We start from the raw sequence: 26,170 nt of genomic DNA on the forward strand, positions 1-26,170 counted from the left end.
CCTCACCCCAGTTACGAACCCCCCGCCAGAGCCGCCGCAAGAGGCCGTAGCCAATCACGAGCAGCTTTTGCGACGTCGCTAGTCACAGGCCAATCGAAACTCCTCAAAGCGACCGTTCCGGCAGGACAGCCAATAGCAGGGCAGGCACTGCTCACTCAGGGTGCGGGCGGGCCGCTTTTCGCTCCGGTAACGATCACTTCCGCGGAGCTGGACGGAGAGCAGAGGAGGAGAAAAGCGTTCGGCGCTGCTGGCGGTGGCACAAGGTCGGTGGGCCCCTCAGGTCGAGCACTGTCCCACCGGCCGCGGAGCCGCTGCTCGAGGCTGCGGTCTACTGAGCCCACCCCCTACGCGACCCTGCTCGCTAATTGGATATCGCGCTTCCTCGCACGCAGAATACGGGGGCGTGATTGAGGCGTGCACGCCCTTCGCTTCCGGGTTGCGGGACCGGCAATTTCCGTTGCGCATGAGCCTCGAGAATCTAAAGGCGTGGGGAAGGAGTAACAAGCCAGCTGTAAACCCTAAGAGATACGGGATTGGCTGGGAATTCCAGAGCCGGTGTTCTATTGGGCTTCTGGAGTGGGTGGGCGGGGACTGGCGGATCGCTTCATTCTATTGGCCTCGCGCTGTGCTCGTTCTGAAGGGCCCAAACGGCGATTGGGTAGAGACGCTGTCAGTCCCGAGGGAGCGAGTAGCGGTGGCGGAGTTTGAGGTGGAAGATGTCGGGCTGCGAGGCCCGTGACGCCAAGAAGCTGGTGCGCTCGCCCAGCGGGCTGCGCATGGTGCCCGAGCACCGCTCTGCCCGCAGCCCCTTCGGCTTGGATGAGCCGCCCTGGGTGCCCGACAAGGAGGTATCGGTGGGGGCGCCGCCCTTTCATCCTCGGGCGGGTGGAGGGCTCCCCTGCGCCGTGACAGCCCCTGCTCGCGCGCCCCAGCGGCTCCCCTCAGCGGCCGGTTGCCCGCGGGGTCCTCCCCGCCTCGGAGGCCGCTGCCCTGCTGGGGGCCGGGACACGCCTCGTCCGGCCGCGACCGGTCCGAGGGGCCGGGAACGAGGGTTCAGATCGCGCTTCTTCCCCTTTCTTGTGCGTCCGCCTCCCTCCGCCGTAGCTGCCTGCCGGGGCACGGCCGTGGTCGGAGCGGCTGGGGGCCCTTCGCCGCTCGGGAGGTGCCAGCTGGCCGCCGGGACGAGCGCAGAGGGCAGCGGTAGCCGGCGGGGCTTGCGGCGTCCTGGGGTAGCCCGCCCGCCTGTCCAACCCGCCTGGCGCTGAGGAGAGCCAGGCGGGCTCGGCGCGCCTCGCTTCACAGACTGACCGGGCAGCGGAGCGGGCTCGCCCGGGTGCGTTTTTTTTTTTTTTAGTTGTAAATCACCTTTTCTTTTTATTTCAGACCATTTAGATTAATGGACTGAAAAGGATAGGACCGTCACTCGATCTTCAGGGATGTGTGGGCTTGTCGCTAAAATTAGCAAGGAACTTAATGAGTTAAAAGTGTAGCGAGCTATGCATCGTTAATGTTTAGTGAAGCATTCTCTTTAAATGCTTATAAAGGTAATTCTGAAGACCATGTTGATCAAAAAAAAAAAAAAAGATGCAAAGTATTAAGGCAGTAAGTAAGGCCAAGTTAGAGCAGCCCTTCTGGCTCCCAGTGTGAATGTTCTTAGTGCTAAATGAGTATCCAATAACTTAGACCATTTCAGTAAACTTTGCCTTTAAATACTTTTCAACTAAACTGTGTGATCCTGATGTTACATTAAATGCATGTAATATGCATTATTTGTTTCCAGTTCCTACAGCTAGATGCTAATACAACATAGAATCAATTGTTTGTTTATTTATTTATTGCCAGCATTCTGTGGTGTGGATACATGCCAGTGCACCGGAATTAAGATTTATTTTTGATGAGCTAATATGAATTTAAGCAGGGAGTCATTAAACAAAGCCAGTCTTTGCCAGGTACTGACATGGTTGGTCTGTTTTATATGAGAACACTACGTCCTCCTTGGTTAGGAATGAGGAAGAAAATTTTGCCCCTACCTGGTAACTCTTGAGACAAAAAGTTCTGTGTAAAAGTAATAACACCGGGGACTCACTCTGCTAGCACAGCTTCTGCAGCTCAGGCAACTGAGACTAACTTTTACTGTCCTAAGGTACGTGGCTAGTAAGTCAGTTGCTGGTTTTGTCCAAAATAACAGCCCTGTTTTGGAAAGTGACTTTTTCAACTTAAACAAGCAGTCTGTTACAATATCATGTGGGAGTTTTCTCAAGTTATTCTCTTCCATACTTGGAGAATAAAAAAAAAATCTTCCCTGTCATCAATAGCAACTGGGTATCTGTCTAACATGAAATGTAGATAAGACACAATTTTCAGTGACCGGAGCTGAATGCTGTTTAAAGGTATCAGTGGTCAGCTCTCCAGGCTCCCACCCAGCTGCCGCTGTAGGTGGTGTGGTGCACTGGGGGCGTTGCAGATGGAGTGTGTATTTATGAGGGAGCATGCAGCAAAGTCTGAGCAGTTACTGTGTAAGTGGTTTCTCTCTGCATTGCATGGAGTCTGTTTTTGCTGTGTAGGTGACTTGCTGTGTGCGCTGACCTGCGCCACCAGAAACCTGATTCCTGACATCATCATCATCAGTGGATATAATTTGTGTAACAGTTACATTAAAATAAGTTTTCTCCCTGACCTTCTGAAATGTAGTTTCAGTAATCCTTGATTATAGCAGACTAGTTTCATTAAAAAAAAAAAAAAACAAGGTACTTCTAACTTAGTCTAATACATAGTACCATCTTAATTCAACTAAAGGTTGTTTGAGGATTGTGGTAGGATATATTTAAACTAGTTAGATATATTTAAGAATTCAGTCTGTATATTTTAGATATATCAGTCTGATGTGTGTTTTTAGTTTGAATTCTATATTACAGTTGTGCTACGGGTATTCATTCTCCTTAAAATTCAACTTTTACCCAGTCTGTTGGTCAGTAGGCTGATGGTGTAGATTTGTGACTGAATTTTGTCTTTGTATCAGACTCAGTGATATTTGCTATTGAGAGGAAGTGTATTATAGACATTTAAAATGCATTTGTTAATTCATATTCTTAATCTTGCATTATTGTTATTTTGTAAAAAGTTATTTTACTATATTTCTTAAACTGTATTGAAATTCTGACATCCCTTTGGTTAATGATTACAAAATATGTTACAAACTTTTCCTTAAATAAAGCAGGTACGTGATATGCAGGGAAGCTTATAAACCCCATGTTTTTATTAAGAAAATGAAATTTAAAGAGACAGCGTTATCTAGTTAATGAATTCGGCAGGAACACTTGTTACTGTGTCAGATGTAAGTGGGGAAGAAAAGCGTTCTTGGTCCAAGACAAGAGACTTGTATTAGCAAATGTTAATCTGGCTTTTCAAATATCACTGGCTTCTGCTGTGCAGCCAGTAATGCTCACAAATTCAGTAGCTTTATTTTTCTTATGCAGGAAAAGTCTACTGGCTAATTCTTTAAAAGTAAAGCCACCTGAAAATTATGGCAGTTATAAGTTTCACAAAAATACTATAACACTGAAATATATTTCAATTTTTTAATTTTATGTCACAAGATTATCCAGTCTTAAAATATCAGTTATTTTGAGGAGTTTGAAGTGTAAGACTGAAGCAGAAGACTTTCTTTTTGATAGTCTTATTTATAATACAAATAATGATTTGAGGTGGGTAACATTATGAAAATTTGTGCTGAGCATCATTAAACTTGAGACTGAGCTTAAAGTGTTGGTCACTGCGTGTGCCTTGTCTAACCCAGAATTTCTTTGTTAATCACCAGCAGAGCTCAACTGATGATGTTCCCATTAAGGAAATCTTGGACTAGAAATTGAGTAAAATGTGTGTATGCTCAAATGCCGAGGTGGCCAAACCTCGTGACATCCAGCTGCATACCAGATCTTTATGTGGCCAAGGAACACTGCATGCTTCGGAGCTGGGATGGGCGAGAGGAGCGTATGGATGAGGTGACAGTGATTCCCTAGGGCTCCTGGATCACGCCAGGAGGGAGCTGGGTCCTCTGTTGTCTCAGGCTCTCAGAGTCTGCACTAGTTGTGTGACAGAGCTGCGCTCAGGCTGCTGGCAAACTCGTGTGACTCAGGCAATGAATTGGCCCTGTACAGTTGTAATATCGGAAAGCATCGTAAGCGCTATCTCCCATATGTTTGCATTGTGGTGTTTTCCACTCCGGCGTCAGCTGTTTTGGTCAGGTAGGGTACAAGGTGTGATTTGATGAGTTTGTGAACTTTCACATTTGGCCAAAGTTCACTGTTAACAAGCTTAACCAAGTGTTACCTTGCATCACTTCTTGAATCACTTTGTTATTGTATATGCAAATAAAGCATATGAAGTGTAACTATAGCTTCCTGTCCTTCTACAGTATTCTCACCTCTGGCTGGATCCAAGTATTCTGCAAATTCGTTATCACACTTCAGTAAATGCATGAGAAGTTCCACCCTATTTGTAATGAACTAGCTCTTCAGTATTTCTAAATTAATAACAAGATCCAACAACTGTTGGATGTTCTTCCATTTTTGTCTTGCTATATGAAGTAATCTGATATTAGTATTAGTGGTATGTTGATTGTATGTGAAATAAATGTACTGATGATATGCATTTTAATTTAATTTATTTCATATCTTTTTGTTTCCACTTCACAAAAAACTCAGATTTGTGGTAGTTTTAAAAGGCCTGTGTCTTGAAGTCAGGACAAGTAACTCAAGCATCATGCTTTCTTCTCTGTAAATGTGATTAAAAAACCCTTTAAAGTTATAAAGCTTAATTCAGTACTCATGCACTCTCTAATAATGTCAGTGTAGGGTTGAATAGGAAAGATTCACCTTTCAAGATGTTTTTCCATAGTGAAACGTTAGCACATTTTTGTAGGAAAATCCCATCCTGCCATGCCTGCTACCATATGCCATTTGACTTGTGGTTTATGTATGACTGCTCTATATATCAGGCAGTGTATCATGATAGGTTTGGAATTCAGAAATATTTTTCTAAAGAGTTTGTATTAAATAAGACAGAATGGATAACTTTGTTCCTTCCTGAAAAGCAATTTGTATGTTTAGTGTGACATTATGTATGAAATCTATTTAGGACAATATTTAGAAGAGCATTTTTCTTCCCCTTAGTTTGTGGCTTGGGCTTTTGTTTTCATTAAGAAAATGAGTTAGACTCCTGGTAAATTCAAAGTATACCAAAATTCTTGCCAGGTCCAGCTCCCAGACAAGCTCTTAAGCTACATGTGTCAAAAATTAAAACACTAAATCGAGATCAGTGTAAAGCAAAATGTGATATTAGCTATAGAGTGCTACTTGTTACAGAGATGAAACCTGGGGAATGCTGAAGTTGCTGTATGCTGAAGGTTATTCGTCAGTGAATGTTAGAATAAGCTTTTCTGCAGCCATTGTGAAGAGAGGTGGTTGGATGCCTTAATTCAGTATGCTGTTTGAAACAATACAGGAGCACTTTTAGTTCTCTTTTGTGGGGGATTTAGAAACAGATAGCTTAGTGTAACAAATACTGCAAGTTGCTATTTGTGTTCCATTACAGTGACTGCAGTTACTCTCTCATTTGTTAAACTTTTGTTTAGATGTCAGAACACTGTTGCAAATTATCAACAATCTTGTACTTCCAAAGAAAATTAAAAGTTTCTAGACAATTTTTATTCAGCCGTTGTTATATAGTTATTGAACTTGTGACAGTGCTTGGGTATCTGGTGAAGCAAAAGTCCCAGAAATAGATGACAAAAGCTGTTGTAACCTGAAGGAATTTATAGAAGATAAAGGGTTAAGTATTGAAATGTATTAAATAAAGACCAAAGAGTGATTACTGTGTGCTTAGCAAATAGCACCTGTGCAGCTTAGGGCATGTCTTTAGGATGACATTCTGCTGTAGTCTGAGGTAGTCTGGTTTGAAGAGTTTGTGTTTCTAGAGTTATAAAACTTAGTACAGGATCTAAACATATTCTCCTGATTCAGATGTCAGGCATAATTTTGCATTAATATTTGCAATAAATCTAACAAAAATTGCTTTATAAGCAATTGGAGAGTGGTTTTGGTGCATAAAAATATGCGAAGTCTTGGTGAAAATCTAGTGATCTAAGTGCTGAGTATCAGCCCTGTGGTAGGTGACTTTCTGTATAGAAAATTTTAATTGTAACAATCACTGATCACTTCTGTTAATTTAGAAAATCAAAACCCCTTAAACTCTACTTAGTTGCGAGAGAAAAACTTCTTCAATATTTTTTCTGGCTTTTGGGAGGAGTGTGGGTGTAAGCTTGTTTAGCAAAGAGATATTTCAGGAAGTGACATTTTGTAGCTGGAATAAAAACTAAGTCTTAGTGGCTTGGAAGAAAACCAATTATCTCCTAGCATGCTTCAAAAATGTGCAAGTATTGAGAACAAAAAATACGTAAACAATGTTTTAGAGAGTCAACAGAGCATCACAGTATAATTCGGCGAGGATGACAACATATATAAAAACAGTTGACTCTGGAATGTGTGACTGTCTGGATAGCCAAACATAATTAAGCATGACAAGTAGTTCTGAAATGTAGCTTTGACTGCTGGCAAGATGCAGTATTCCTTAGGGTGAATGAGTTTGGCAGCTTTTTTTGTCTTACAAATGGGGATGACATAATTTTGCTACATCCATATTAAAATAAATTAAAACCATCCATGGTGAAAAGATAAAGGATAGAAATTTGTTGGAGGCCTTTCTTTTTAGGGCAAAATATAAAGCTCGGTCTTTTTTTATGGTAGTATGATTAAAGGTTCAGAAATCTTGTGATTTAATCCGAATTTGTACTCTTTTCTAGTGCCCAAGATGTATGCAGTGTGAAACAAAATTTGACTTCATAACTAGAAAGGTAAGAGAAATCAATGAAGTGTGAAGCATTGACTGTTGCAAAATGCTAATGTGGATTTCTTTTGATTTTAAAATGTAGAGGATTTCAGTAGAGTAGCATGCAAAGTCTGATGTAACTTAAAGTTACTTTTCTTTCTGTTCTGCCTTTTCTGAGTAGACGTTCTTTTTGTTTTAATTCTGTTTCTCTGAAATTCTTCTTATTGCTCAATGTGTAATACATAGTTAGGGTTTTTCCAAATTACTGGGTACCCGCAGGATTTTACATTCTAAGGAAGAGTTAGAGGAACTCATGCTGGAGTGGGCTGCAAACATCAGTACTGACATAGAAATCACATCAACTAATTCAGTTGTGTTTTGGGAGATAAAATTAGTTGTGGAAATGTAAGCAAAAATGTTTTCAGGAGTAATGAATTACAATCTTACATTAAGGAACCATATTGTTAAAATGCAGAGAATCAAAACTCAGATTCTCCTTCTGTTCTAAAAGTAAACCAGGATTTATCTTGGGTTTGGAAAAGGGAATTTCTGATTAAAGTAGAAAGTATAAACCACCTTGATTGCTGTGAGCCATAAGTAGGCTCACTGTACGAAGAGAAAACACTAGCATTAGAGTTAAATTATGTTCATTATGTAAAAGTGAGCAGGTCACTGTGGAATGCATGCTGGTGTACAGAATATTGCTATTGGAAAACATTCTGCTGATACTGAGGTTTCTGCATGGAGAAGGAAAGCAGCATCCCAAAAGAGGCCAAGAATGCTTTTTAGCAGGGAATAGCATTCCTTTGTAGAACTACATCAACACTCTCTTAGCATGTGCTTGTGAAAGTGACGAAATATGTGGAAGTGTGACTTGTAGTGCATTGACATAGTGTTTTTTAATGTATTGTTTGGAGGGAGAAGAAAGGAGAAATTGTAGACCAGACAGTAATATGTTATACCAGATAGGTGTACATTTTCAGGATGCCTGGAGAGCATGAGGATGTCAGTTAGTGATCCTACTACTCCTAAATCATGGTGTATACTTCCTCCTGGTTTGTGTTTTACCCTTTAGATGGATGGGTTAAGAGCATGGTTGTTGGCTGGTTAGAGCATTTTGATTGAGAAGCACTAATTCATTAGGCTGCTGTGTTTTACTTGTGTTAGCTTTGGGAAGTAAATGGAGGTAGCCTTGGGAAATAGGTACTCCAGAGAATAGGGAAGTAGGTACTCCAGAGAATTTTGCATAATATTTGGAAGGAAAACCTAACACTGACCAAAACTGCAGTGTATCAGTTCCTTGTATCAAACTGTTCAGACTTGCTTTGAGCCACAAATCAGTTCCTGCTTGCCTAGGAATACTTGTTCTGACATGAGAACTTGCATCAATCAGACCTGCTGGGACTGTCACACCCCAGCAGCGATTTGGAGCACAAGCCATTTGTTGCAGATTTAGTAGCTGTGATACACGTTGCAATACTAGTTCTGATTTTGCAACTTCATTGGATTTGTACTATGCTGCTTGATATTTCTGATAGAGAAATAGCTTTAGGCTTTAAGTTTCCATGGGAAAAACTTGAGAATGAGTTTTAAGGGAGAAGAATAAGATCTCCAGTTAAAGTTTCCAGAGATCTTTGCTTGGAAGTGGGAAGGGACTTAGAAACCACTCTTCTCTTGTGGTTTTATTGACAGGAAGGTGAAGGATTTACTGGATGCTGGAGAAGCCGTTTCAGTGTCTGGTCTGCTTTAGAAACATATTTACAGAGTGGCAACAAAGGCTTAGAGTGCTGCTATTCATATTATACTCAGTTCTTTGCGTTCAATCTTCAGAGATTTCTTTCTACCATTCTAGTAGTTAAATTTCCCTTACCTATCTTTCAACTTGGATGTTTCACACCTGAGAAACTGTTCTGTTTCTTGGGGAGAAGGAGATTTAATTTAGTAACTTTATCAACTTATTCCCTAACCGTTTCCTGTGTAAATACATAAAGAAAATGTTCTCTCATGCTTAGCATCACTGTCGAAGATGTGGAAAGTGCTTCTGTGACAAGTGCTGCAGTAAAAAAGTGCCTCTGCCTCGCATGTGCTTTGTGGACCCTGTGCGCCAGTGTGCTGAATGTGCCCTCATCTCGCAGAAAGAAACAGAGTTTTATGACAAACAGCTTAAAGTGCTCATGAATGGTAAGAACTGAATGTATATATATGCTGTTCTGGTCTCATTTATGTTTATTCAAATATGGTGTTGCACAAATGTGATAAACAGCAAGAGTAATGCTCCTTGTCAAACAAGCTGCAGCTTTGTCTCCTTTAAATAGTTTTTTGTTGTCATGCTGCTTGTTTGCTAGTTAATAATTCTATGTTATCCGTTTATTTAGAGAGAAGTTTACACTTTTTAGTCAATGTTTACAAAGAGTGATTTAATTAAACACAACAGAATTTTAACGCCTCTGAGAACAGATGTGTGTGCAGTTGGCATTTTTCTTAAAATAATGCATCTTCTAGCCATATTCCTGTTACATTAAATAAGGATGAAATAATAGAGAATATTCTAATATTTTCTAACAAGACATAGTGCTTGTTTCAGTCTTCATCTGTGAGCTTTGATCTTGTCCATGGCCTACAGCTATGGTTGATGGCAGATCATCATGAGTGGTCAATTTTGCATAGCATTAAAACTACATGCAATTCGTGTTCCAATTACATAGAAAGCCAAGTCTTCAGTTTTTAAAATATTCTGTGATTGTTCAGTGCCTTTTTATGGGCTCTCAGCACAATGCCAATGTGTATAATCGGTAAGCTAAACCACACGTCTGAGGAGCGTGAATGTTCCTAGGGAGATTCCAGGTTCAGAAAGGAGTATGCTCATCCCTGTAACACACAGATCATTCTTCACTCTGCTTGGCAGGTCAGGGTGTAGATGAGTTGTTGAATAATGTATTTTAAACTGAAGATCTTTTTTTAAAAGCTTGTCCACCTTGCATTTGTGTTACGTGACTAAAGTCTGAAGTTGTTCCTGACTTACTGTAGAGCTACAGATCTCAGTCAGAGAGATGATGGTTGTGATGTCCTTTGCAGTTTTTTGATGTTGTCTCTGTCTTGCTTCAGCAGTGGCTTGAGGGTCCATGCTGAGGGGTCAGTGAGACTGGGTAAAATTGTGAAATGGATAGTGAGATGAAGCTCTCTGAGGCTGCCTGGTTCAGACTATGGGGATGGATTGCAGACCACTTGGCAGGGGTGTATGTTGTTATTTTTTTCATTTCCCAGACCAACGGTATTGGCATTAGGTAATACAGGGAGCGTGAGACATGGAGGAAATAAAGCGGTTAGGTGTGTAGTCTGCTTTATTTTAAGTTATGAATCACTTCACTAATGTAGCTTAAGATGACATTCCTGATGTCAAAGGAGCGGTTTTGAGCAGGAAGAAACATAACACGAAGGCTGAAGTTCATTGACCTCAAAGTGAGACAGCTAGCCTTCAGTAATGAAAAAGAGATGTCGTTACTATTTATTAAGCACAGAGCTGAAGGTCACATCCTGCTATTGGATTCTTCTGACAGATTTTTTTTGGAATACTGAAACAATAGTGTGTGTTATAGTGACAAGATAGGGTCTTTAATTGCCTATTTTCGCCATCTCCAGATCTGCTCTCGTGTTTAAAAGATTCATCTTGGATATCATCTGTATTTCTACAACGTGGGAGAAATTACATAGCAATTGTGAAAGGTCCTGTGATTCAGAACATGATGTTAATCAGTTTAACATTTCAATTAGCCTCTTAATTCAGCCAATTCGGCATATTAGGGGCAGTAAGTAAAAGTTACCAGTTTTGATACTTGAATGTTCCTTCCTAAAATCTGCATTGGCATACTAAAACGTTTCTTTCCAGGTGCTACATTCTTTGTAACTCTGGGAACATCTGATAAACCTGAGCTTATGGTTTGTCGACTTTCCAACAATCAGAGGTGAGAGACTGATAGAAATTGCATTTGTAAACTATATTATTGTTGCACTTACAGCTATATTATTGTCTAATAACCTAAACAAAATATAAGAGTAACATGTTACGAGGCTATTCAGAGAGTAATCGGACTGAAAGGACAGGTACAACTTTATTGGAGTAAGTTGGTTTGAATTTCCTAGCAGTGTGGATCAGAATGCAGTGGAAAGGTGGAGCTCCACTCACTGATAATGGCTCTCAGTGCCACTGGAATAGAGAGTTTTTGCCAGCTAATGGGAGGATCATAGGAAGGGCGGACAAGGAAAAGTCTGTAGCCACTGAAAAAAGCTTGTTTCAGAATGGTTCTAACGCTGCACCGTATTATTCAGCGTCACGGCCAAAGCATGACTTTGGTCATCCCTATAATTTGGTTAGCTAGAACACTTTGTGTTCTCTTCTCTTCCCCCCCCCCCCAACTTTGGAAGAATGCTTTTAATATTTTGAAGGGGTCTCCTGGCAAACTGAACTATAGGTTTTGTGGGGTTGGTTTTTTTCCCTTTACTTAAAGAACTTCAGCAATAAGTAATTTTTCCTGCTTGATTTCTCTCCCTCCCCACCGCAAAGAACATATAAACAGCCAGTCACTGAGAGATCACGTGGGGTTTTTTTGTTTGTTTGATTTGGACTTGATATTGTAGAAAAAAGCCAGTTATTTTTAAAAAAGGTTTTTTTCCTGTTATGTAGATACCTGGTTTTGGATGGAGACAGCCACTATGAAATTGAAATTATACAGATTTCAACTGTTCAGATACTTACAGAGGGATTTACTCCTGGAGGTAAATTTTTTCACTGACTACAAATTAACTATTAAGAGAAAAATATGTGAAGTTGTCATTATTGTTCAAGTTAGTGCATTTCTAGGTTATTGGTAACGGAGGTGTAACTAGGTTAGTTGCAGCTACAGCTGCTCTTAGAATAGAGTGCAGTATGTGGAACCCTGTTTGTGTGGCTGCTGGGATTTGGCTACTGGGAAAACCCAAGAATTGAGAAATTACCTTAGAGCTCTGATCCGGGAGAGCTTCTCATTAAACCCGAGTGAAGGGGGTTATCGTCTGTTCTGATCCTTTCTCTTGGCTAAATACAAACATCTCTTGATTCAAAAGCTCATAGGAGGGAACTGTTAGCCTTTGGTAGCTTCCATTTCAGAATCCAGCAGGGATTTCTCTTCTACTGGCACAAACAATTGTGAGGAGAGTGAGAGAATAACTGTGGGGAATAAAATAAATGATTAAACTACACTTTTAAAATTTCGTTCAAGATGAAGGGGTGGCCAAATGAAACTGGTAACATCTGAATCAGAGGGCAGCTACTTACTGCCTCATCTCTTACCAGATTTTAGAATATTTCAGGATGAACTTGAATATGATTTCACTGAAATGAGAACAAACAAGGTCAGGAATTTTAATAATTGTTCTTTAGCAACACCTCTGTCACTGCTGGAATTTTCTAATCAGACAGCATATCTGTGCAATATTCAGTCAGTACAGCATGTTAACTTTAATAAACTTACCTTGGTATTCAAATCAACCAGATGTGTTGCTGAGTTACTTAATGCTCCTGTAATTCCTTGTTCACTACTCTTTTGACCACTTTATCTTTTTGCCTGCCTGCCTGCCTTCTTGATGGTAGAAAAAGATATTCACACTTACACCAGCCTTCTGGAGAGCCAGCATATTACTGAAGGTATCACCAGTACCTTTGAGCATGACTCACCGAAGCATGTTGTCATGACCCCCTCCCATCTTTCTTCCTCTGCTGTGCTGGTTTTCTGCTTGATCCATAGCTGTTCAACTTAAGACAAGTTATGTTCAAATCTGATGTGTCTATTCCTTCCCATCTGTCTGTTTAATAAACTGAGAGTGAATGTTTTGTAACTTGTTGGAAGACAACTAAACCACTCAAGGCCTTCTTTAGACCACATGGGCTGTTGTCCATGCTAGAAGAGAGAAGGGAAGGTGAGAAGTACTGTCTTTAGTGGCACACAGTATTACAAAGAGTGTTACACATCCCCTGCTTCAGCAGAGGTGTGCTGAATTGTGCACACCAGGAATGAGTAATATACTTCTTGAGTACTGTCCAGTAAGGCTTTTCACTGAATAAACAAACTGTTCGTTAATGGCTTGCTTTTACACATCTTGAAAAGAAATAAGACCTCTTGTTATATAAGGTGTGTTCTGCCAGACTCAGTAATGTCCTGGAATGCTAGATGTGGGCAAACTGGTCAGGGCTGTAGGTGTTTGATTTCCACTGGTTTGTCCTTAAGTTGTCCCTAAATCTGTTAGCCTGGCCAGGTAGATGCAGGGGAGCGAGTGATGAAGTTGGAGTTCAGTTTATCCTCAAAGAGGAGCAAACAGCTACTTTTGTAAAGACTGCTTGTGGGCAGTCTTTTGATTGAGATTGTCTTTGTTTGGCTGCTTGGATATTACAGTCATGGCCTCCAGGAGCCCTCTCACACAGACACTTTTTAAAAAGGACTTTTTGCAAAAAGTGTCCTTCCGTGCACAGTGGAGCTGTTCCTGAGGCTTAGTTTAGGCTCTACCACTTCAGGAAATAATGCCAACAAAGTGGTGTATTCTAAACAAAGTTTGTTTCATTTCTGTATTTTTGCTTTGGTTTATTTTAATCTCTGTGCAGCCAGAGGAAAAGAGCTACAAACATCTCACTATCACACTGCTGTCAGAGCAATGTCTTTTGTAGCAGATTTCCTTCAGGAAGTAAATGACATTGCCAGTCATTACTTAGTCTTGCATAAGCATCTTTCCCAAGCTTTGCTGGGTTTGGAGGGACTTTTGACTGCCATGCCCAACTTTGGATCAAACAGGGATCCCTCTTCCATATCAGTCTAACTGGCCACTAGTAATACATTTACAAACTGCAAGCTATAGTATGAAACTATGGTATCTACTTAAGAGAAGACATGGTAATACCAACACACGAGGGTGTTCTCAGTGTGTGCAGCTGGTGGCTGTACTTGATGGCTTGTATGAGTTCTGCCTCAGTGATTGCCAGAGAGAATTAAATGATACTGAGTCTGCACATTCCATTGTCTGGCATGAACGCTTGTGGTTGCTACCAGTTGTTAGTGCACCTGTAGTTGCTAGTGCTTTGAATTAAATGATGAGAGAGGCAAGTTTTGGTTTGTGGTGGGGTGGGTTTTTTTTGGTTGGTTTGTTGTTTTTTTTTTCCAAACATTCTTATTAGCTAGAAGTTGTGTTACTTAGTTGGTAAAATCTGTTGCTGTTCAAGATATTATTTCTCTCTTCAGGAGGTAATACTCGTGCCATAGGTATGATTCTGCAGTACAAGGCACCAGGATCTGAGGAGCTAACGCAGATGAAGTTTACAGCCAGTGAAGACCTCAGCTGTAACAAGAAGCTGGCAGCAAGCTGGCTGGCAGCGATGCATAAGGTAAGCAAAGCAAGCAAAATATACAGAAAGCTGAAGAAAATCAGAAAATCTTACCGTGGGGTGCTTAGTAGCACTTAGGAGACTATCAGCCTTAGGAGTCTTTTTTTAAAATTTTTATTATGATTTTTTATTTAAGGCTTTTAGAGCCTTGTTGCTTAAGAAAACAGCAGCTGTGGATGGTTGTTATGAGCATGAGTAGCTTTATGCTCAGATAGCTGAAGATAGGCACTACAAAGGGCTTCCCAAAATCTTATGTATGTCATTAGGTGAAAAAAAGTAGGAATTAGACTTTCAAGTTCCTTAGGCTTTTGTTACTCACTGAAGAATGTGTGTTATGAAGTACTCCTTTTAACTCTGCTAATTGTTTTTACTAATTTATGAAGGTGGTTGATTTTTGCGAACAGGAACAGAGGTGAGGGCAGGACCCTGTGGAAGGCTGGTTTGTCCTTTGTTGCTAGGTACTGTATGGCTAGGGAAACTGAAGTTTATGATTTCCTAAGTCAGAGTTATGGGAGACAAAAACCAAAACCACCCCAACTAGTTCTGGAACTTTGTTCATCTGATCAATTGTTAATTAGAACTGTAATTTATAAGCTGTCTGCAAATGCAAGTCTGTGGCTGTTTGTTTGTTAAGCTCCCCAGCATTTAACTTGTGTTCAGCACAGAGCACTCAAACTTTTTACTGCCATCTCAGGGCAACTTAGCGAGGTAACTCCTACAAATACGGTGAGAACCAGCATTTTATGGATAAGCGTAACACCCACCGCTCACTAATTTGACTCCTTTGACAGGAGCTTTGAGTAACTGATGGATGCAGTGAGACTTTCAGAGGTCCTAGGTAACATCTTGTAGCAGGACTTGCAGCTGGAGAGTGCACATCTGTTCCTGTCACAGGGGCTGGTTCACTCTGTAGTTTGAGACAAATGAACACCTCACCCAAATTCTGCAGGGAGGTGGCAGAAGGGGTAGGAGGAATATAGAACAGAATAACATTCTTTACTGCAGATGTTTTGACAGATTACCAAGATCTCAGAAATACTACTGCTAGCTCTTTCCAAGCCAGTTTTGATCAGAAATTGTCATTTCTCACCAAGAAGAAACAGTTGTAAGTTGATCTAGAAATTTTCAGTGACCTCAGGCTGGACTTAAAGTAGCCTTGAATAGTTTCAGAAAATTACCAAATGCTATTAAAAGCCTCAGATTAAGGAAAATAGCAGAGGAAGAACTTCAAGCCTTGGGTTTAAAGAAAACTTTTGGAGGGCTAGGAAGGAGATGATGTGGCTGCAAGTGAAACTTCAGTTAACACAATGACATTTTGTCTTCATGTTAGGCAACAAAACTTCTTTATGAGTCCCGGGATCAGTAAGACCAGCAAACTGTTGGCCACTTGAGGGAAGACACCAGCCTCCACAGACCTGCCTCTCCCATTTTGGTAATTTGACAGCTGGTAACATCTGCTACTCTTGACCCTTTCTCATTCCAGTGTGGTTCACTATGTAAGAACTGGCAAATGCAGTGTAAGTGTTTTTTTTGAACCATGAGTATTCACTCTAGTGTGCAATATGTATACAATTAATGCTTTAAACAGCCTCACCTTTTAAGACTTTGTATATTTTGTTAAGCCTTTATTGGCACTTAATATGAAAGTGACCTGCACTACAGCTAATGTACAGCACAACTTTTGTAGTAACAATTATATTTACTGTTTGCTACAAAAAGCAAACAAATGTGTATGTCTCTTCTGCAGAGAATAGCTTTTGGGTATAGATCTCAGGTTTTTCCCTCTATCCAAATGTTTAAAATCAATGTACAATAAAATCTGCCTTAGATATGATTTTATAGAAGTCACTTGATTTTTTTTAAACATTTCATTTTAAACATCTAAGTATTTCACCAAATACCATCAAATTGGACTTACATGAACATGATCTTGAAGCTTTCCTTCTGTAATAAATAAGCTTCCAGAATAATTTTTAGTTTTGTATTTTCTTTTTGGTAACTAGCTTTTGTTAATTAACTGTAATGCTCTCTGAAATTGTATACAATTTAATGTACAAATATGAATAAATTAATTCACTTATTTAAAAAAATGAGGTGATAGTTAATTTCACACTACAGAACTTCTTTAATGATGGACACTGTGGCCTCTACTCTCTGAACTCAAACTTTTAGTTCTAAAAAGTCAAAATTAGGGTGCTGTTCATAAGTGTTGATAATTGGTTCAACTACTGAGAAAAATCCTCCAGCTACACGTGTTGAGCCAAGCATCTTTCTGCCCTCTGTCTTCCTACGCTGGTAAAAATTGAGTAAACAAACACGCAAGTCTCAAGTTGCTGGCTTGTGTGTAAAGGACCCTTGAGAGCTTTTCTAGACAAGTACTGATTTGTCACAGTTGGAATACTGAAGCACTGGTTTAAGGAGGTTCCAAAATTGTTTGGCAAGTCACTTTCTGTGCAGCTGGTAAAGCAGTGAGGAAACTTAACAGGTAGAACATGGCAAGCTAGAATTAGGCTGTTTATGTAGACTATGCCCAAAGGCACATCTGCTGTGGCTACCTGTATAAAAATACTGGAGAATGCAGCCATGCCTTAGCAGTACTTTATTGTGCACATTTACATGTTCTCTGAATTAGTGTATCCTAGGCTCCTGAAATAATCACATTCATGTAGCAAATTCGTCAACAATAATACCCTTTCACTTTTCACCACAATATATACAGTTAATGCTAACCTGTGGTAAAAGCAAGTTACAGCACTGCAGAAATGGATATATAAATTATACACAGAACTTGTACATGAAGAATTAATCAAATTGCATACTGTTAAATGGGAGAAAATTACAAGAAATACAGCTAAAACTTATAATGGGAAATTCAAAATATACTTTTGGTATATAAAATCATGTACAATTAAAACTCCAGTGAAGTGCTTTTTTTTTTTTTTTTGCTTGAAACTACAATGTAGTGGAATAGGTTATTGCATAACTTGCCTTGGCAACAGATGTAGGCTGCCAAGAACCACAGAAACTGTCCTCAAATAAGCTATTGCCTTTCTTAAATCCTCCTCAAACCTTGTTACTTTCTTCTCCTTGACTTAGCATCTACACAACCCTCTTCTAACTTCTATCCAGTCCTTCATAGTTTCTTCTAGACTGACTCAGGCAGACTTCAAATTACACAGTGTAACCCTCACCAGACTCTTACCCTTTTCAACTATTGCACTTTCATCCATGCAGACATACAAATCCCTTAAGCTGCTGCAAGTTCAGTACTGTTTTGTCCAGGATGGACGAGCTCAGGTGGTTAGTAGGGGAACCTTTACATGAGTAGCGGTAACACTGGTGCTGTAGGCTGAATAATAAGAAAATAAAACACCAGGTGAAATATCGTGTAGGGGTTTTGAGAAGTGTATAAATACTGTCATTTCGTTAGTTCTCTAACTCGATTCTAAACACAAATAATAGTAGATGCTAGACTATGTAAAGCTTTTGTTGGGGTTGTCTAGACTAGGATTTAAGTGTATATATAGCATGTTACCACTTAAAATCCTAGCCTTCATAATGCTTTGGTGACTACTTAATTATGCACGTAATAGGTGACGATCTTGTGTCCTAGAACCCAAAGAGTTGATCAGTAATGAGAACTCAACATTCACTGGTATCAAACAAAATATCCAAAATCCTGACGTGGGACAGTTACTGTGGGGTTGGAGCAAACTGGACAGCATATCTGCACTCCGCAAATGACACCTCTGAACATTTAACACAAGAAAGCTCCTACCACGGAACTTAAAACACTGCTTCAGACGATAGTTGGCGCAACACTGTAGGTAGTGGAGGTATCGCTCTCCTCATCAGTGGCGGGTCACATAAAAACGATCCTCATTTACAAACTGCAGATCTTGAAAATCTTGGATGCTGTCCATTTAACAAGAGAAAGCACCATTAAAACTAAATATCATAGTTTTATTTCTCTGTGTGAAATGATCAGAAATGATGGCTCCAGTGTATGTTTTAAGTTTCCAGTTACCAGCACGGTATTGCACTGTTGTACAATTGAATTCAAGCAAGGGTTCGCTGTCTAGGTTTTATTCGTGGATATAACTGTAAAAACAGAATAAAAATATTAGGCTTTGCATGGTTGATACCAAGTTTTATATAAATCAATTCAATTATAACCAAGAGGTACTTATTAACAAGAACTGGGTGATGCAAAGTGTTTCAGGGGGTGAGGCTTTTGTAAGCTCCAGCATGTTCTTAGGTAACTTCTGAAAAATTAAACCAGAAACAGCAAGAGACCAAGGGCTGACTTCTTCCTGCCAACAGCAGCAAAATGCTGCTCTGAAAATGACTGTTCATTTAGATCAAGATCCCAGACTAGACCATAGGATGCTTTTATCCAAGTACAAGAATTCCCTGTCAAGCCCTAGAGAGAGCTTATTTCCTGTTCTATAAGGTTTTCTTTGCATTTTATCCTCTGTATCTCTCTACTTAGCAGCCTTACGTTCCTGGTCTCTCATGATAGCAGTGTTCCATTTGACCAAGAGCAGCATAAACCACTTGCCTACAGTGGTCATTGTCAAAGCTCTTTCCTGGTTTAAATGTGTACCTAACTATATATTGTTTATATTAAATGCATACCTAGCTATATATATTGCTTATCCTGTGCCAGGTATTAAAAACCTTCCTAAAGAACTTCCTGGGCCAAAGCTTCAAGCTGCCTAATAGAGCCCCTACACTTCACACAGGGGCACTATATTTCAGCCAAGGGTGGGGGGGAATCTTAACAATTAAAGCATAAACTATATTAAATATATTAACTTGCCAAACCAAAACGAGCACTAATCTCCTAGCCATGGCCTCTCCTTTTTCATTACAATGACAGAGGCCAGAGGGAATAAGGGTAGTCTGCTTTGCAGCACTTCATAGCAGTGTATCCAGATAACGCACAGAGGGATTCTGACCAAAGATCCATCTTGTGTTCCTACTTCAGGAGGAAGTAAAAAACAGAAGGGAGAAGGCACCTTAAAAAGAACTTACCCCAAGAAGATTTTTAGGCACATAGCCTTCTTTATCATTGAGGCGGGCCCACCACCACTCTGTTTCGTTGTCATCCTTGCGTCTTAGAATAGTGATGGCATCGCCCTCGTGGAATGACAACTCATCATTATTCTGGGCTTCGTAATCCCACAGAGCGTACACCACTCCTTTATTCATCACTCCCAACTTCTCTTGCACTCCTGATAACAACAAATTAGAGAACACACAAGATAGATAGTAAAATATCCTGGTTTTCCCTCTGAGATTTTTAGTGTGGACACTGTGGCCCTAATATTAGTCTCTTATTAATAAAACTTCACGAACAATTTTCAGCCCTTCCATGATGAAATGCTTTCAGAAGTGTAACTGCATGATAAAACCAAATTTTACAGAATATTTTAAACCAATTTAGGGCATGAGGTTTTTATCTTTTATTTTATATGCAATAGAAACTACAATCTTTTTTTCAAATGAGGATAAAAATAGTTTTACAAATGTTTGAGCAAAGCAGCTTTGCAGAACTGCTGTATATTTCGCACAGGCCTGCTTTCTACAGCAGGCCTTACACAGTAACACTTGAAGCTTTTGATAATCCACACAGTGTCAGATATACAGAAACTTAATGAAGCTTATATCCTCTGATGGAAATTAAAAGTTTGTCTGCTCCATCAAGGTACTTTTCTTGCAAAATATATCTTAGTAACTAAATACATTCTGTAATTTAATGATTCATAAAGTATATGTGTTTCTTCATGTGATCAGAAATCTGTGCATCTGGAAGTTGGAGTATCTCTGTCAAGGTACTTGACAACTCACTGTTATTGTCAAAACCTCCCCGTGGAAGCATTTCCTTGAAATTAAACTTTAAAAATCTGTAACATTAGAAGGAACCTGTGAAGTAACTCAAAGAACAGAAGGACTATGAGCGACATAATCATGAATAATCTGGTTTTTGCGTTTTGAAAGAACAGGCGATGTGCTGCATTGTCAAGTTTGGGACCTAAGCAATGTTTTATGCAGATCAGAGACAAGAAAAGATGAATTTTAGAAAAGCTAAAAAAAGCTTGTAAAGTAGTGTCACAGCTTACCGTACAAGAACTGGGAACACTGAATATAACCTTCTTCCATCTCTTCACACTTGTCTGCAGCAGTTTCTATATCACTTATAGTTGAAGCAAAAATAGCTGCCCCAGATTCAACCAGTAGTTTACAGAGATGAACACTATTGCATGAAGCAGCACAATGCAAGGGTGTCCTGAAATAAAGCAAAAATGTAGACATTAAAAAAGAAACTTCCCTGAATCTTAACTATTTTCTCTTGCAATATAGAGTTTAGCCTGTCTATTTTTAAAGGAAATTGTTCTTTATGATTATAGTGTGTATATATATGCATTGTCCAAAACCTGTGAAGCAACTGGAATGGATTCCAGGATTTACGTTACTCCAGTAAAGCCAAACACTATAAAATAGATTTTAGGAAAAATGTTGATTTTCATAGCTTACAAACCTGCTGGGTATAAGAAGGTATTTTCCAATATCAGGAAGTTTGAAAGGTAAAATAAGGTGAGGGCGAAACTGATCAGCACAGCGAGGTTTCACATCCCCTCCAAACGTGTCAGAAGTGCTACATCTACCTGTATGGCCAGATTGTTCAAGAACACCAAAAATCTGTGGTGGGTTCTATGAAGATGAAACTTAGAGTAACTTTTGTCATTTGTTATTTACAGTTTCATTATTTCAGCATGTGAAGAAGAAATGCAACTATACTACTAAGTAAAACCAAGATGTAGTATACTTTATGATTTAAGTGTGCTAGCACATGAGTTGAACACAATGTAACTTTGCATTTGAGTTCGTCACCACCTAGAGATTGGAAAGTGTTAATTTGCTGGGGGTAAGGAAATTGTTCCCCCAGGAACAGGTCTCAACTAATTTTAAATGTGCATCAAAATGGTGTTTCTCCCAGATGCTAAGGTAAAAATCTTGACGCTTACCACCCATCACTATCTGCTGCATTTACATTTACGCCAAAATCAAGCAGGAACTTCACAATGTGGTGATGACCGGCACACACTGCATTATGCAGAGGTGTAATTCCTTCATCATTTGGTTTACTGGGATCATCAACCTATTGAAAACATAAAATAGTTCAGCACTTTTTTATTTTTCTCCCCTAAATATTTAAAGGGGTTGCCATTGTTTAGAAGCTCACCTCATATATGATTCGTTGTACAAGATCAAATTCTCCCTCCAAAGAGGCATCTAGGAGGAGGGCCAACGGATTGAACTTCACTCTCAAACCGTGGCCTGTTCTTTCTGAGTTAGGTTTCTTCAAGTTGGTACGTTTTGTCTGAGTAGAGACGAAGGTTGGAAGGCATGATTTCAGGTTGCATAAGTATTACAAAGGATTCGGTTACTTTTTAACTAGATTAAGAATCCCATCTTCCTCAAACGGTAATTAGAACTACGCAAACGTTTCCATTATAAAGTCTCTAACTAAAAGGCTTGAGATCTTACTACGTCTTATTCAGTTAAAAAATGAAAAAGTGTGCCAATATAATTTAGAAGCTTCTAAAGGTATTAAATACAAGGAACAAAGTACTTAATGATTTTTGAGCACCACTATTTTCATTGTATCTAATATAAGCTGAATGTGTTTCTGGTGCATTGTCTGAGACACTGTTAAAACTTTTGCTTAGACTAGAAAGCATGACACAATTAAGCCTGAGTATCAGTCTCTACTCAGAGGAATCTTTGCCTTGAATTAGCAAAAGTATCTGCTGGAGGTCAGTACCGAAGAGTTTTGCTACAGGAAAGAAAAGTACAGAACACAAAGTTATTTTACGTGACATTCTGCTTCTTCTGATAACGCCAGCTATTCTCAAGATCTGAAACACATTTAAATGTGTTTGAGCATATTCTGAATCATTCATGTGTCCTTGTCACTTTCCAGAAAAAAGTCTATTATTAATTACAGCTTTTATAGAGTGCTTTTCATCTCTAGCACTGGAAGATCTGTTTTCATTTATGCTCCTATTTAGTATGGCTATTTCAGTTTGGAAAATAAACCTCTCACACTATGAATAATATCTCTTGGTGGCATATTCCATTCTCCCAGAAGTATCCTGGCCCACTTGTGCTCATGGAAAATGCATACAAGGTCCTGTGCACACTGCAGTCAAATTGTCAGAGGAATGCAAGGTCCCTCCATGAGTCAAGAAGTGGAGATATTCTTTGAAACCAATGTTAAAGTGAGTCATATCAACAACTAAGAAAAAAATAATCAGTTTTCTCCCTATTTTCATTTCTCCATATGCTGTAGATTTTGGTAACGACAAGTATTTAAAAGATCTTGGTGCAGCTGGAGGAGGGACTTTGAAAGCAATTCAACTTATGCAACAAGCCCATTAGAAAAACATTTCTGCTAAAACAAGTCAGCTGTGTTGCTGCTAGTGTTGTCAGCCCTGGTCTCGCATCTCTCTGCTGTGGGGGAAAAGGAGTGCACTTTTCTCAGAACAGTTATTTTCAGCTTGCTTGCAAATTAAAAAGCTTCCCACTGCCATAGCTCACCCTTGGTTTCATACAAATAGTTATCTTTGTAGGCCCATGGAAATGAAAAATTATTTTTAATGGAATCTCCGGTCCCAGAATTAGTCCTACGAGACTATATAATGTAAAAAGTTCCACAGCCTAAAGTACATACACAATCTCCCGTGGCCCGGATGCATATTTTCCTTATTAAATTGCTTACAGTACTAAAGAAACTAACCCATCAGAATTCTCATTAGAGCCCTCCTGGTTTTCTTTTCTTTTAGTATCATGAAACTTGAAGTGCAAACATAGTGTTCAGCATAAGCTTACCATCTTCCAGTTGTGCTTAAACACACAGCTAATTCTATAGTTCACAAAATTGTCTTTTTGCTTTGTTACTTACTGGAGGAAGCGGAGGAGGAAGAGCAGGTGGCAAAGGAGCTTCATCTTCTACTGGAGAACTGACCTCAGGCGTGGGACTGGGCGACTGTTCAGTAGAAGGAACTATAGCAGGATTGTTGTTGTTATCTTCAGTTGTCTCAGATGTTTGATTTGTGGTTTCAGTGCTTATCAGTTCCTCAGTAGCAGGAGAAGGTAATTCATTGTCATTGGCATCTGATGAAGGGGGTGGCTCATCAGGAAGAGGAACTGTAGGTTGCACAGAAATAGGTTCTTCAATATTGCCATTGGTACTAGTGTTTCCGTTATCAACATCTGCTAGGATGCCTATGAAGTCCTGTGGATTGCTTGGCTGATAAAAAGGAGCACTTTCTATTCCTCCAGCAAGAGTATTAAAGCGCTGATACAATAATTTTTGTATATTTGGTCCACTTGGGCCTTCTGGTTCAGTGATAGAACTACGCTTCTTTAATGGCCTAGGAGCATTGGCCAATTTTCTTCTCAGAGCTTCAAGGTCAGCATCACTTTGATATCGTAGGGGTGAATGCACAATAGGTGTGAGCTTAGTAGGACTGAGAGGACGAGGAATGTTTTCCACATTGCTATTTTCACTGGATGGTGGAGCATTTTCCAGCTCTTGATCTTTTTCAGAGACCTCAGTCTGAGGCTGAGATTGTGGCTGTGAGGAAGTCTGGGCAGGCAAAGAACCATGAAGGAATGGCAAGGGTGAGGGAGAAGTTGAACCAGATTGTAATACGGGTTTTCCATAAACTAAAGAAAAGAAAGACGGGAAACAGTGAAGAACTGTTCTGAAATTGCATAAGAAAATATTTGCAAATAAACTGCCTATGTGTCTGTTGCTACCTGTTTGACACTAATATAGAAAGGAAAAAAAAAATATTGGAACCTATCAAACCAGAAATAAATGATGTGATGCTTCTTAGAAGTATAAGCTACAAGTAGCACCTGGAATGTTTTTCCTCTTTCATGAGGAAACAGTAAGAGGAGAAAAAAACCTCTCCGCTCTAGACACTGTTTTTTCAACTTGTTTCTGAAAGTATCGGTAGAGTATCCAGACTGTATTGTTCTAATTGCATCTTGTTTTAAATAAGTATACATTCAATTACATTTTATCACCCCCAAAATATATGGGATCATTTTTCTGCCATGCTGCATACATAAAAATATCTTTCCTCTTCTCACCGATTTAGACAAATTTTTCAAACTGATATGGAAAGTAAACTAAACCCAATAAGAAGATCTCAACAGTCTATTTCAAAGGGAAAAAATAAAGCAAAATATATTCTACCTGCTTTTACTGACTTATTTAAGGTATTGTATACAGCTTGTTGATAATTCTTTGGTGGTGTTGCTTGCTGAAGATACATTGAGTAGATAGAACTAGAGTTCACTGTCTGCGGCCCTTTTCTGGGAGACTGAGGTCGTGATCCTTTATCAGCCAGAAAAGGTCTGATTGCCACAGTCAAAGGGAGCTCTGGCCTGCCATCTCCTCCGGGAAACAAGGGGGGACCAGACGGCTGATATGTAGGGCTGGGAGGTACAGAAATTCTCTGTTGAATCTGTTGTGAAGAACTGGGCTGATGTACATTGCTTGGTGGTGGAAGTGGAACAGGTCTTTGCCGATTTGTTATACTTGTGCCAGGTCTGGGCAGACTGCCATCCTTCCTTCTTTCTAGAGAATTTGTAGAACCTGTTCCTAAGGGAACTGGACTTGGATAGGTCCCGTAGTTTTGAGGCAACTGCTTGCTTACACCAGGAATTGTTGGTGGCACCTTCCCCAGGTCAAGACCCTATGTAAAAACAATAAAAAAAGTATATACCATTTAATTAAATAACATACTTGTGAGCAAGAATATTCCTCATTCAACGAAACATACTAAATTATCTTGTGTGATAGCAAACAAGTCAATATAGACAATTTGTGTTCCTTAATCACTAGATAGGATTCTACCTGAATTTATAAGAAGATCTCATCATACATCAGAGGCCACTGTTTAAAGGCATCTTCAGCTAAAATACATTAATATGAATCCAAAACTATTTGCGTGCTTTCAAAGCCTGAAAAACTTGTTCTAGGTTTTGCATCTCAGCATCTAGTTGATAACGTATTTGATAATACGTAATGTGATAACAGAGTTTACCAAAACTATTTAAAGACAAGGTCCTTATTCTTTAAAGAACACCATCTTAAAGAATTCATAAAGTACTAGAACAACAGTGCAGACTAACGCCACCAGTGGACTCACTTTTGTAAGACTTGTGTGAGAAAAAGAGCACATTGAAAAAGCGATAATCTACACCAAGGAAAAATAGTAACAAAGATTTGAATTATAAAAATAGGAAGGTGGGAGAGATGATTAGAAGAAGCAAAGGGAGAGAAAAGGGGAGATCAGATGTGTAAAAAACCAGGAAGGAATATGAATTACTGAAGTTGGAAAAAAAAAAAAAGATATAAATTGTAATGTGGTAAGAACAGAAAGGAACAGGAGGAATACAAAGGTAATGTTCTTTATGACTTTTAAAATAATCATCAGCAGGGAAACTGAATGTGTAGGTAACTGAAGTGAGTTCAGCTATGGAAGCCAAAAGTTCATTATTTCAGCAAAACAGATCTATAAATATATCACAGATGAAACCCACCAGCTTATCAGTACTTCCTAATACTGAAGTTGGCAAAGGCTGGCTGGATATAGTTCCTTGTTTTAAAGCAGTATCCATGCTTGATTCTTTCCAGTCTGTGTTGGAGATCTGGGGGGGTTTTACCACAGGGGTTGAGCTCTGTTTAAGTATTGGCCAATTTCCATCATTAGCTTGAAAACAGACAAAAATACTATATTTAAGATAATCCACACCACCACTGTAAACAAGCAAAACAACATGTGAAACGGAATA

General features: G+C 39.5%; 3 protein-coding genes across 17 annotated transcripts in view; 1 reads left to right on the forward strand and 2 right to left on the reverse strand.

Moving 5' to 3' along the window:
• Positions 1-511, reverse strand: part of XRCC3 (X-ray repair cross complementing 3) — an 18,200-nt gene extending 17,689 nt beyond the window's left edge. The window contains exon 1 of one of the 4 annotated variants that reach the window (XM_054827417.1): positions 156-511. The gene's annotated coding sequence lies outside the window, so the exon portion shown is untranslated. The other 3 variants (XM_054827421.1, XM_054827420.1, XM_054827419.1) reach the window with 3 other exon arrangements.
• On the forward strand, positions 148-16,380 carry ZFYVE21 (zinc finger FYVE-type containing 21). 5 transcript variants are annotated; one of them, XM_054827427.1, is made up of 9 exons: positions 884-2,143; positions 3,821-4,244; positions 6,860-6,910; positions 8,898-9,066; positions 10,772-10,847; positions 11,567-11,658; positions 12,512-12,565; positions 14,148-14,290; positions 15,621-16,380. In XM_054827427.1, exons 3-9 carry the CDS (start codon positions 6,872-6,874, stop codon positions 15,654-15,656), a joined length of 609 nt encoding a protein of 202 aa, XP_054683402.1. In that variant the 5' UTR covers positions 884-2,143; positions 3,821-4,244; positions 6,860-6,871; the 3' UTR covers positions 15,657-16,380. The 5 variants fall into 5 exon arrangements, with proteins under 5 accessions (XP_054683400.1, XP_054683397.1, XP_054683398.1 ...); XM_054827425.1 differs by lacking the exons at positions 884-2,143; positions 3,821-4,244 and adding an exon at positions 148-263; XM_054827422.1 differs by lacking the exons at positions 884-2,143; positions 3,821-4,244 and adding an exon at positions 657-848.
• A 494-nt stretch (positions 16,381-16,874) lies between these two features.
• The window catches only part of PPP1R13B (protein phosphatase 1 regulatory subunit 13B), a 72,869-nt gene continuing 63,573 nt past the window's right edge, over positions 16,875-26,170 (reverse strand). For all 8 annotated transcript variants that reach the window (XM_054827406.1, XM_054827405.1, XM_054827410.1 and 5 more), the window contains 8 exons: positions 25,919-26,088; positions 24,567-25,068; positions 23,262-24,028; positions 21,540-21,677; positions 21,322-21,455; positions 20,416-20,582; positions 19,328-19,527; positions 16,875-18,391 (listed from right to left, as the gene is read on the reverse strand). In XM_054827406.1, coding sequence (XP_054683381.1) covers positions 18,350-18,391; positions 19,328-19,527; positions 20,416-20,582; positions 21,322-21,455; positions 21,540-21,677; positions 23,262-24,028; positions 24,567-25,068; positions 25,919-26,088 — 2,120 coding nt within the window. In that variant the 3' untranslated portion in view covers positions 16,875-18,349. The remainder of the gene's footprint in view (positions 18,392-19,327; positions 19,528-20,415; positions 20,583-21,321; positions 21,456-21,539; positions 21,678-23,261; positions 24,029-24,566; positions 25,069-25,918; positions 26,089-26,170) is intronic.

This window comes from Grus americana, chromosome 5 (assembly GCF_028858705.1).
Source record: "Grus americana isolate bGruAme1 chromosome 5, bGruAme1.mat, whole genome shotgun sequence".
Classification (NCBI taxonomy): Eukaryota; Metazoa; Chordata; class Aves; order Gruiformes; family Gruidae; genus Grus; species Grus americana.

Excerpts from the sequence above, each read along its gene's own strand:
- ZFYVE21 (XM_054827422.1), top strand. The coding sequence starts at position 717 with ATGTCGGGCTGCGAGGCCCGTGACGCCAAGAAGCTGGTGCGCTCGCCC. Across the intron at positions 9,067-10,771 it reads GCTTAAAGTGCTCATGAATG|GTGCTACATTCTTTGTAACT; the intron begins GTAAGAACTGAA and ends GTTTCTTTCCAG. Across the intron at positions 10,848-11,566 it reads CGACTTTCCAACAATCAGAG|ATACCTGGTTTTGGATGGAG; the intron begins GTGAGAGACTGA and ends CCTGTTATGTAG.